Below are 12,749 nucleotides of genomic sequence, written 5' to 3'. Positions count from 1 at the left end.
GGCACAGTTCTTTTCGATATGATTTTCTAAAAAGTACGTTTTTTTATTGCCCTTGTAGACGAGCATACGGCCCACCTGATGGTGAGTGGTTACCGTCGCCTATGGACGTCAGCAATGCCAGGAGCAAAGCCAAGCCGCTGCTTAAAAAACGTAAAATTAATGAAATTTAAGCAAAGAGGTCATACATACATACATCACACATAATCCGACACAAATATTATTTACATTATCTACTTCATTGAAGAGTTGCTTCATGACAACAATTTACTAGAATAATTAAAGCCATTTCAACATTTTAATTTAATGAAAGTCGTATTCAAATATTTACGTTTATTAATAAAATATACTTATTCCAATCATTTTTAAAGCTACATCGAATAGTATAAAAAATACTGGAGAACGTTGTCAGACGCCAACCTGACTCGGATTTGGTTTGGTCACTTTACTGGTTGCCAGTACTGCTTGTCCAGAAACATTTTCGTTTTCGTCTTCAGAAACTTCACTTGAAGGTTCAACTATTCTGTAGGAATTCCCTTGATTCTCATGCTGAGGCTGTGCATTGAGAATTTTTCCCTGGACCACGGACGGAGTGCAACTAAACAGCAGAGGCACACTACATCCCCCCACGTTGACATTTGGAAAAACTCCGAAAGCTGTCGCAGGACTCGCTGCTGTTGGAGCCGACATGCTATTGTGTATAATAGGAGCTTCGTAATTCTCATGTCTTGCCATCGGCATTTGATGCATATGCTGCATATGTTGCATGTATTGGTCCATATCCGAATATCCAAGCATTTCTGGATCAAACTCAGCCGGGTCTGCTAGTCGATAGTGAGGTCCTCCGTAGACGTAGTTTGTTCCATATCCCGCCTGGGCAGGTGCCTGGCCGTGGTATCCAGCCGATGGGTAGGTAGGAATTGGCGCAGAAGACGCTCCGCCGCATGGTGACGTGTAATAAGTCCCGTATTGCGAACGTTTGTCACGGAAGTAATCTTGCCCGTTCCTCAAACTCCCCTTTGTGTCGGGAAGAACCGAGGGAGCACCGACCACCATAGTGGTAGTGGTAATTGAAAAATAAATCCACATGTAGAGCTCCATCACAAACACATTCGACAACTCGACAACCAAAATGCAAATGTGAATTTATTTATTAACGTTTCGCAATAGTCCGTTTAAAACAACTTATGTCGCAAATTACAAACAAACAAAATTTATTTATAAAGTGAAATTTCACGTTGTCAGACTTTTCTGTTCCATTTATTATGGATTTTAAATTATGAATTAGTTATTATTGTTTTTTTTTATTCTTATGTTTGAGGACAAAACATTTAAGACCGGGCTAACTTATACAATAACGTAATTAAATCAAATAGGGATTCAAGTATCATTTTATTGATTGTGTACATGAGTATACAATTTCAGGATTATCTACTATCACTTAACACCCGTTAGTATAATAGATTAGGAGTATAGAGTAGGATACATCTAATTGTTAATAAAAATAATTAGTACTTAATTCTATCTCCGGTATTAAATCATATAAGACTACAAAAGCAAATCCTTCGAATAGCATTGTTTTGTAGGTACTTGGATTCTGATGTCACGTTGATGCTTATTATGGAATAATAAGACAGGAATTGCCTCGATTTTACCAATAGGTACTTAAATAAAATTATTGCTAAATTACCTGGACAATCGTTTACCATAACACATTTATTTGAATGTTCGTCCTTGATGTAGCCTGGTTCGCACCTGCAACCGATTCTGCACTCCCACGGCAACGGACAGGACACTACACGTGATAAAACACTCTTTAAGTTTCGTTAAAGCTGTTGATACAAACGTTAGTCAAAACAAGGTTGATCGACTGTATTTCGAGCACTGGTCAACTCGTGAAATTATAGCGGTAAATCCCCGTCAGGAACCAAATCCCTTTTTGCAATAAAGGACACTGTTTGAGAAACATCCTAATGCGTATAACATTCGATGCATTAGAATCGAGTGATATAGAGTCAGGTCATAAATTCTGTCACATGTTTAATGTAAAATAATTGAAACAAGTTTATTCATTATGTAACCATTCATATACCAAAATGAACTTTACAAAACATAGATTCTTATGACACTAAAGTTTATTCAAAATGACCTCCGTGATTTTGAATACAGGCCTTCAATCTGCGCGGCCAGTCGTCTATCGCAGCACGAACGAGGTCCATGTCAATATCGGCGGCTGCCTTAATCAAGGATGTCTTGAGTGACTCCAAATTGGGATGAGGATTTGAGCACGTCTTTTCCTCCAAGTGTTGCCATATCTTGTAATCTAACGGATTCAAATCTGGACTGGAGGAGGGCCAGTCTTCGTTTTTTTTTTTTTTTTTTTATTGCTTAGATGCGTGGACGAGCTCACAGCCCACCTGGTGTTAAGTGGTTACTAGAGCCCATAGACATCTACAACGTAAATGCGCCACCCACCTTGAGATATAAGTTCTAAGGTCTCAGTATAGTTACAACGGCTACCCCACCCTTCAAACCGAAACGCATTACTGCTTCACGGCAGAAATAGGCAGGGCGGTGGTACCTACCCGTGCGGACTCACAATAGGTCCTACCACCAGCGATTACGCAAATTATAATTTTGCGGGTTTGATTTTTATTACACGATGTTATTCCTTCACCGTGGAAGTCAATCCTGAACATTTTTTAAGTACGTATTTCATTCGAAAAATTGGTACCCGCCTGCGGGATTCGAACACCGGTGCATCGCAACAACGAATGCACCGGACGTCTTATCCTTTAGGCCACGACGACTTCAAAAATAAAAAGCCGGATAAAGTCGATTTCACGCGCCGCCAGCCAGTCTTGTGTGCTCTTCGCTCTATGAGCTGGCGCCGAATCTTGTTGAAATACCCAGTGCCTGTTATTGAACATGGTATGAGAAACAGATTCCACAAGGTTCGTCAGGACTGTATTTTGATACACAACTGCATTCGTTTTTGCACCTTTCTCACAAAAATGTACCTCTGTTAAGCCCCAATAAGAAACTCCCAACCATACCATGAGCAAGGATGGAAAATGACCTTGTTGGACACGCGGAATACGGTTGCTCGCTTCTTCACTACTGTGTGCGTACACCTTATCATTTTGTTTGTTGTAGGTCTCTTCTACGGTAAAAATTTTTTCATCCGAAAAAAGAATTTCCCGATATTTTTTTCCCGCGTACCGCTTCAACAAAGCGCGGCATCTCTTCAGTCTCAGGTCCATTAGACGAGCATTCAAACGATGTCCTGTTTTTCTTCGATATGCCCGAAGCCCTAAGTCTTCATTTAACACCCTTTTCACCGTGGTTCTGCTTAACCCCATCTGAAGGGCCAACAGTTTCTGCTTACGTTTGGGATTTCTTTGAATTCGCGCCTTCACAGCTTTTATCACTGCTGGAGTCCTAACAGACCGAGGGCGACCACTTCTTGACCTGTCATTTACACTAGAGTCTTCATTGTATCGTTTGATGGTACGATAAACGAATCTTTTGGTTATATTCAAATTTTTCAGTATGTTAAAAATTTGAATTGGCGCGTAACCGCAACGATGCAACGCAATAACTGCAACACGGTTTTCTTTAAGCGTCCACTCCATATTTAAAAATGAGTAAAATTCTAAAAGTATACATTTTTATTTTCATGAACAATTCGAAATTCGAATTCAATAAACTTTTTTGTGGCCAGCATTCTAAAAGAAAAGTTTTTACTGTGTGACAATACTTATGACTTGACTAGGTATATATATAACAACATACTGGTCCAATTGTATCAACATTAAAATCTTAGGGGCGATTACCATTTTTAATGCACACGTGCATCTTTTTAAAATTAACATTTCCCTAATGAAAACGACTATAAAAAAATTAAGTTATTTAATTTAACCCACAAATTTATTAACTGCCATAATCTGGTAATGGTGGTAGAACATATTGTGAGGCCATAAGGATAGACTCCCCCACCCTAGAAGGTTAAGGGAACCGTTCTCCAGACTAATACATTATGTATTATAAACCCTAACGTGGACATACGACAATGTATTTGTTACACTTTCGATCATCATGAAGTTTTACATACCCGTTAGAGATGCACAAAAGGACATTCAAGGATTCGTCCCGAAAAAAAGGATAGATATTTTTTACACATTCAGACAAGTGAGACCACCAGTAAAAGCTAGTGCAAGACAACTGACATAAATCACATGCCTCAAGATTTGTGTCAGTATACGTCACGATTTGTCGTCCGGTAAATCTACCATCACCATTGTCTGACATTAAAAAAAAGATGTGTGGTGTCGTAGAACACCGGATAGGAACGAAGTTCCATATAAAAAATAAAAAAAAAGAATTACGAGAAAAAATCGCGCGGTGAAATATCGCTGTGCGGAAAACAAGGCCTTATTCCACGGACTTTTTCTTACGGTTTTTACTATCACATTTTCTTCAGTTCGGTCGCGCAGCAAAAATCGCGCGTTGAAATATCGCTGTGCGGAAAACAAGGCCTTATTCCACGGACTTTTTCTTACGGTTTTTACTAACACATTTTTTTCAGTTCGGTCGCGCAGCAAAATCCCTATCTCCTCCAAGCCTGCCGTGAGGAACTTCGTTCCAAAAACCCTCACAAAACTTGGTTAGAGAATTATACGAGAACAATCAACACTATTACTTATCCTTCAAATCGATGCCTCCAATGAACACTACTCTAACTCAAAAATTTGAAATTTTCGTTTTTCACGCAAATCGCTCACTATTTTAAAAGTATTACAATTAATCATTATTGATGGGGTTCGAAGCAAAAGTAAATCAGCTAGTTACACAAAAAAAACATAAATATATCTGCAATAATAAAGATTTCAACTTTTTTCGTTTAAACGCTCCTCCTGTAAATCTACGAATTTGAAGTTAGCGTAGTGTTCATTGGAGGCATCGATTAATGAATGATTAATCTATTCGTACGTAACTACTTAGTTTCGTTCTTACATAAATTCATAATACTCATATTAACGCAAGTAGGAGAACACCTCCAGACGCACAACGAGAACACCTCATGGTCACCTAAGCACATCGAATTTTTATAACAATAAGAAATGTGCGTTGATAAAACCAACAACAATAACAATTCCATTTTATAGTTCTACATTCTACGTATAAACAAACAAAATGTTTAGTTTTATGGATGTTGAAAATTTACTTGACTTTTATGAAACCGAATCGAATTTTATTATTTGTTAACCGACTTCAAAAAAGGTGAAGGTTCTCAATTCGAATGTATTTTTTTTATTTTACCTCAGAACCTTTATGTGGGTGAACCGATTTTGATGATTTTATTTATTTGAAAGCTGGTGTTTTTCAGGTGCTTCCATTTAAATTTTATCAAGACCTGATCATTATTTGAGTTATCCTTAACAATCCATATCTTCTTCATCGACTACCTTGATGATAACCTCATAATATAATAACATCCTTTTATCGCATAATATATTTTACGATTGAAAATACATTCGTTCTATGTACCATAAGTGTAGACACTGCCACTTGTTAACAAACCTTTTTCATTGCATAAACAGGTGAACGAGCTCATAATCCACTTAGTGTAAATTTGTCATCACAACACGTCATAAACATTACAACGTAAATCCCGCTACGTTATAAAGTGAAGTCGAAGTCTCGATTGTATAATACAACGGCTAACCCACCCTTCAAATTGGAACGCATGACTGCTTCCCCGCAGAAATAGGCAAAACGGTGTTAACTACCATTGCAAGCTTACCATACGCCCCACCGCAAATGCGAGTTTACGATTCCAATACTCTTAGTATTATACTTTGAGAACAATGGGTTTCATTCTTCAGTGAATCCCTTTTTTCTCTTAGTACACCCACTAGAAGAGTTGAGGTGGTGTTAATCTGTGCCCCATACTAGTGTAGACATGACACATCTAAAATAAGAAAGCTTACCGGCATAATACATGTGATCCTTTTGTGATTATATGTGAGTTTACTTTTAGTAGGTATTATTTGGTGGTATATGGTAGTAGGACCACTTGTGAGTCCGCACGGGTAGGTTCCACCACCCTGCCTGTTTCTGCCGTGAAGCTGTAATGCGTTTCGGTTTGAAGGGTGGGGCAGCCCTTGTAACTATACTGAGACCTTAGAACTCATATCTCAAGGTGGGTGGCGGCATTTACGTTGTAGATATCTATGGGCTCCGGTAACCACTTAATACCAGGTGGGCTGTGAGCTCGTCTGCCCATCTGTGCAATAAATAAATAAATATTTATTATAATTATATCTCACTATTACACTTATGTTCTATATTATATTATTAAAGTATCTTTTAAAATAAATCATCTAATTGGCATGGCATCAACCGAAAAAGTTTACGGTAAGGTAGGCCGAATGTTTAATCGTTATTAGAAGTAAACTATTATAGCAAGTAATTTAAAATTAATATAAATAATTATTAACAATACGCATGATCTCCAAAAAAGTCAAGATGCGACTAATTAATAGCACAAAGGGGTTAAAGGTACCTTCATTTTTAGGATCACAAAATTGTCCAAACAAAATATGACATTTTAAATTAATCCCTTGAAATTCTTTGTAATTTCTGTAATTAGAATGATAAACTCAAATCATAGAATTGAATAGTATTCTGATGATTTTTTTTTATCGGGAAGAGATAAATGAAATGCAACATATAAAGCATGCAAAGCAAAAAATCATCTTTAAAATGAATTATCTCGTATGCTTGAAGAGATAGAACATGACGAACTGATAACAATCGAACGTTAACGTGCTTCGTGCTTAAATTAAGATTTTTTTTACCATCTAATTGATTTTAATATAAAATGATTACAAAACCCGTTCAGTTCAAATATATTGATACTATAAAAGGCAACGTTCAGAAAACCAAAATCATTAAATTATTCTAGCACAATGCTTAAAGTACTCAGTATATTAATAGTGATTTACTCGTGTGTTCAGGGTCACGTGACTCAACGAAACGACCCGAATCAACTCCATCCAGTACATGGACTCTATATCAAGCCTTCGGTCGACGGATCTACGGGAGACCTTTACGTTGCCGCGACAGAAGAAGATGGAGTCAAATCGCAATGGTTGACCGATGCATCCGTCAACTTCTTACCAGCCACAGCAGCTTCACAGAAACACGAAACTGCATTTCCGAGCCCCTTCGCTGCAAGCTATCCTCATGAAGAAACTGTGAACAAAAAAAAACAAGCTGGAGCCCCGGTCCAGTACGCATATGCGGTGCCAATGACAACAGCACCAAATGAAGGCACCTCACCTTATCCATACGCTCTACCGGTCAGTGCGTTTCCGTCACAAGCATCCGAAAGTTTAATTCCGTGTTTGGATCCTGCTAAAGCGAACATTCCCCAATATTCTCCGTTTCATTTTTTCTATCCCCAAATGATGTCTGCATATACAAAAGCAATGAGCATTTTAAAGGAGGCTGGTGTTAATGAAGATACTGCCAACTCTGTGATGCCAACACCGCCGATGTGGTCGCCTTATTCTTATCCTATGTACGTAATGATGGATCCTAGTACATGGACCAAAAGTCAAGGAACAACTCCTGCTCCTAATACTAAGAGCGAAAATAAATGATTTTGGATTTTAATATTATTTAGATAAATAAAAAAGGATTAATTTATAATATTATGATAATTATTAAATAAATGTAACTGGATTATATATTTTCTTATTAAATAAAAATTCTCAAGATGAACCTTAATTAAATTAGATCTTCAGTCGAAATGAACACGGGAGCAAAACCTTTGCTAAGTTACGATGATTTTTTTCTTCGATGAACGTTTTCTTTGTAATTATTTTGTATCTTAAGTTCCATGAGAAGTTATCTGAGGAATAGTTCCAGTTTTTTTTTTTTTTTATTGCTTAGATGAGTGGACGAGCTCACAGCCCACCTGGTGTTAAGTGGTTACTAGAGCCCATAGACATCTACAACGTAAATGCGTCATCCACCTTGAGATATAAGTTCTAAGGTCTCAGTATAGTTACAACGGCTGCCCCACCCTTCAAACCGAAACGCATTACTGCTTCACGGCTGAAATAGGCAGGGAGGTGGTATCTACCCGTGCGGACTCACCAGAGGTCCTACCACCAGTATTTACGCAAATTATAATTTTGCGGGTTTGATTTTTATTATCCGATCTTATTCCTTCATCGTGGAAGTCAATCGTGAACATTTGTTAAGTACGTATTTCATTAGAAAAATTGGTACTCACCTGCGGGATTCGAACACCGGTGCATATCGTTCAACACGAATGCACCAGAGGTCTTGTCCTTTAGGCCACGACGACTTCAAAATTCTGATGATGATTCCGCGAACCCCATTTAGCCACTGCAGTGCCCGCCACCGTAGCAAAACTCACACATATCACCGACCTGGCAACACTCAATTCAACATTTGTGATCTTTTTATCACAACACCATGCGGCTCTGGAATGAAATCCCTCCTACAGATGTGTCTAAGGTTTTGCAGCATATATCCTCCTTCATCAAACGAGACTCGAAAAGAGTTGTTTTGTAAACATTACAGAAGCTCGGCTAAGCCACTGGGATTATTCATATTTGTGAGCATCGGTGACGACTCGGTGATCTAATAGGCCGTGTGCTCATCTGTCTTCTAAGGTAATAAAAGGAACAAATTTGTGCACTTGCAGCAGCTTCACTGTGCCCCTGGCGTTGCCGACCTTCATGATATTTAAGCAGCTTGTAGTCTTTACATTCTTTGCGGAAATCTTTAATATTTATGGGATTGCGTAGTTTTATTTAAATAATATCTCAAACATATTTTTTCATACATGTAGTACCGAAATAGAATACGACCGAAACCGATCAGAAGATCCGGTGAGTAACTTAGCGAGTTGATGTTATGGGTTAGATTTCATGGGTTTCAATGGATTAGATTATCGGGGTCCCTATGCCTGTTCTTAGCGTTAGAGTTTCAGGCGTCTGGTAAAAATGTGAGTAGACCAGCTAGATCTTGAAGGATGTCCTCTCGTGTCAAGCGTCATCATCATAAATCACCTTCACCTCATTTCATCCTTATTATTTTCACTTATCAGAATGTTTAATGTTTAGACTGTATAATGTGATACTTTTGCCTTTTCTGTTGGAAAATGGAACTACTACTACTGTCAAAAATGTCAAAATGCTGTTTGGATTTTGATTTGATCTCCAAATCTCCATTAATCTTTCTAAAATGTGCGAACTTGTGAAATAATAATAGACGCACATTCAATATTTAATACAACCAAACAAAAAACCTTTACATATTACTTTCTGAACAAGGATAACAATCACAATGGTGTCCAAAAAGAAGAAGAAGGTGTGTACTTACCTATAAATCGAACACGTGTTTTATGTTGTCTTCAAAGATCCTAACCAACAAATATTTTATTTTTAGTATTCTTCCGGAGAAGGAGCTCAGTTTATGACCAGAAAAGCAGCGCTTAAGAAACTACAACTATCCTTGAAAGATTTCAGACGTATTTGTATTTTGAAAGGAATATACCCCCGAGAACCTAGAAACCGAAAGAGGGCTCAAAAAGGTGCAGGCGGAATCAAAACACTTTATCACACTAAAGATATAAAATTTTTACTACATGAGCCAATAATATGGAAACTGAGGGAACTAAAGGTAAAAAATATGCCAAAAGTAGCAATATAAGTAATACTTTAAGTTTATTTTCAAAATTTTGTTAAAACTTACAAAATGACTTAATTTTAGGTTTATCAACAAAAAATTCGTCGTGCAAGAGCACAGCGAGAATATGGCAAGATGAGAAAGTTTTTGCGGGACTATCCAGAAATAAACATTGATCACATAGTAAAGGAAAGATACCCCACGTTTGTTGACGCTTTGCGAGATTTGGACGATTGTCTCACATTGTGCTTCCTATTCAGTACTTTCCCATCATTGAAAAAAGTTCCAAGAGACCAATCATTCTTGTGCAGAAGACTGACAGTTGAATTCATGCATGCAGTAATTGCTGCTAAGGCTCTACGTAAAGTGTTTGTATCGGTTAAGGGATTCTATTATCAAGTTGAATTTGAAGGACAAACAATAACATGGATTGTTCCACATCATTTCTCATTCCAGGTACTTGAATGTTTATTATATAAGTTTTAACAAACATTAAAAGATGATCAAAAATATTAAATAGATACAAAAATGTACTAAAGAAAAACAAAAACATTAAAACTTGCCTCTACAACTGTTAAGTGGTCATATGGGGTCAGCACTTATATTCATGTTCTGGGTGGGACTAATCTAGATACTGAAAGCAAAAGCTGCTCGACATAATAATATACTTGGTTTCATTTATTAACTGTGATAGGGTGTCTTGTGAACCCACACTAAGGTACCACCATCTTGTCTATTTCTGCCACATAGCCATAATGCATTTTGATTAGGAAGGCAAGTTTGCTATTGTATAGTAAACCTGAGACTAAGAACTGTTGTCTCAAGGTGTATGGTTGCATTTATGTTGTTGAAATCTGTGGGCTCAATAGAAAAGAGTTAGTATGTTTGTTCTCTTTACATTCCTAAACCATTTATTTCATTCTGTAATCATTCACACTAGGGAAGATTTAGGTCATAGTGCTATCTAGATATATATATACCTTAGGTGGCATGCAGTATTTCCAAAACACTGATTTTTTTTCTAGAATTAGTGGAGTGTGACTGGTGTTCACTAGTATTTATAATTGGTTTTTTTTAACAGCCACAAAGCAAAGATGAAGTAGACTTCAAAATTATGGCGACATTTGTGGAATTTTACACTATGATGCTTGGTTTTGTGAATTTCAAGCTGTATCACTCACTGAATTTAGTTTATCCGCCTAAACTCCCTATTGGTTTCTCTTCTGAAAAAGACAAAGACCTTATTGACGAACAATCATATGTGTCAGAACGTATAGCTGCTATGAATATTTCACCTGCAAAAATTGAAGGATCAAATGAAGTTGAAGAGTTACCAGAAATTGACATATTTCCCACAGAAGATAATGATCCCCAAAAACTAGAAGAAGCCAAACTTGAGGCAGAAAAAATTAAAAAGCTAAAAACATTGTTCAAAGGGTTAAAGTTTTACATAAATAGAGAAGTACCCAGGGAACCCTTAGTATTCATAATTCGCTGCTTTGGTGGAGAGTGCTCATGGGATAAAGATCACTTTGTAGGTGCAACATTTGATGAGACAGATGAAACTATTGCCTACCAAATAGTAGACAGACCAAGTATGGATAAACAATACTTATCGCGATACTACATCCAGCCGCAATGGGTTTTTGACAGTGTTAATACAAGAACTTTGTTGCCAATCAATAAGTACTTGATTGGTGCTATTCTTCCGCCTCACTTGTCACCATTTGTTGACACTATAAAAGATCAAGTATACATACCACCAGAAGAAAGAGAGCTTAACGATCCAAACTTCAAACCACTCAGTAAGAATATTTCAAACAAATTTTATCTAATGAAATATGCTAATCTTTTTCAGTGTTGGTTTTATTACTCCAAATAGGTAGACACAAAATTTCAATATAATTATGACTGATCTCATATCTCATGGTGGGTGGGTGCTATTTACATTGTGATATTTTTTTCACTTTAAACCATGTGGGCTGAAAACTTATATGCCATTTTTATATTCAGTATTAATATATTCAGTCTTAAGTAATATTTTCATTTATATCAGCTGGCAATAAACATATCAATGGTTAATTAGAAAGCTTGCGCCATACATTGTTTGTGCATAATATAGAAGGTACAGCTCAATGATCTTAAAATTAACCATTGTCATTTAGTGATATTTATTCAAACAGATGCAGATTCTTCTGGAAGTGAAATAGAAGAAGCCAGTGATGAAGACAAGGAGGAGCAAAATGAGCCCGACTCTGAAGATAGTGATGCTGAAAGAGCTATTACTAAGCAATATCAGCAGGAGGTTGATGAAGATTCATCTCAAGATGAAGAAGAAAATGATGATGATGATTTGGACCCTGAGAAAAAGAAACTGGCTAAAGAGAAGGTAAAAAAAATCCCACTACATAATATGAATGACTATAATTTTACTATTGAAAATCAGAATTTTCTATGTTTTCTACCTTGATTTTATTCAGTTTGACCTAATTTTGATAATGTTCAGTTTTATTAATATGATTACAACTTTTTTATAAATAATAACGATAACTTAGAACCAATTTTTTCTTATTAATGATAAAAATCTTAGGTTTCATGTGAATAGAAAAATAAATCATTATAGGAGATATAATATAAGTTTGATAGTAAAGAATTTATATATGATGGGTTATTTTCAGAAAAAATCAATGAGGGTAACGACAGGTGTAACCCATAAAGAACATCCTTATCAAAAAGAAATAGAAGACAAACAGGCATTCCGGTTACGCGAGAAGCTAGTACGAAAGAAGCACCGCAATCTGTATAAAAGTATGAAAGCAGGTCAAGAAAAACGTAAGAAGGAAATATGGCTGCTTAGGAAAAAACGTCGCCTTCACGACGAGAAGATCAAAGATGAAAAGAAGGCAGAAAAACGGAAACAAAAAATGCAAGCACTAGAAGCTACTTCTATTTGAGATTTATTAATAAATACTATTTTCAACAACTAAAACTTATTTTAATTTTAAATATGTACAAAATTT

General features: G+C 36.6%; 2 protein-coding genes across 2 annotated transcripts; one reads left to right on the top strand and one right to left on the bottom strand.

Annotated features, from left to right (window-relative positions):
• Positions 1-315: 315 nt before the first annotated feature.
• LOC101737788 (uncharacterized) lies at positions 316-1,159 on the bottom strand. The gene has a single exon (XM_004930367.5). The coding sequence runs from the start codon at positions 1,096-1,098 to the stop codon at positions 406-408; it is 693 nt and encodes a 230-aa protein (XP_004930424.1). The 5' UTR covers positions 1,099-1,159; the 3' UTR covers positions 316-405.
• Positions 1,160-9,184: 8,025 nt separating this feature from the next.
• LOC101739327 (pescadillo homolog) lies at positions 9,185-12,718 on the top strand. Its single transcript, XM_038013350.2, has 6 exons — positions 9,185-9,411; positions 9,490-9,723; positions 9,814-10,185; positions 10,811-11,534; positions 11,913-12,118; positions 12,408-12,718. Exons 1-6 carry the CDS (start codon positions 9,388-9,390, stop codon positions 12,681-12,683), a joined length of 1,836 nt encoding a protein of 611 aa, XP_037869278.1. The 5' UTR covers positions 9,185-9,387; the 3' UTR covers positions 12,684-12,718.
• The last annotated feature ends 31 nt before the right edge of the window (positions 12,719-12,749 follow it).

This window comes from Bombyx mori, chromosome 10 (genome assembly GCF_030269925.1).
Source record: "Bombyx mori chromosome 10, ASM3026992v2".
Taxonomy (NCBI): domain Eukaryota; kingdom Metazoa; phylum Arthropoda; class Insecta; order Lepidoptera; family Bombycidae; genus Bombyx; species Bombyx mori.
The sequence above is the reverse complement of the archived record's forward strand: the minus strand, read 5'-3'. Positions and strand labels throughout refer to the sequence as shown.

Excerpts from the sequence above, each read along its gene's own strand:
- LOC101737788 (XM_004930367.5), bottom strand. The coding sequence starts at position 1,098 with ATGGAGCTCTACATGTGGATTTATTTTTCAATTACCACTACCACTATG.
- LOC101739327 (XM_038013350.2), top strand. The coding sequence starts at position 9,388 with ATGGTGTCCAAAAAGAAGAAGAAG. Across the intron at positions 11,535-11,912 it reads TCCAAACTTCAAACCACTCA|ATGCAGATTCTTCTGGAAGT; the intron begins GTAAGAATATTT and ends TTATTCAAACAG. Across the intron at positions 12,119-12,407 it reads AGAAACTGGCTAAAGAGAAG|AAAAAATCAATGAGGGTAAC; the intron begins GTAAAAAAAATC and ends GGTTATTTTCAG.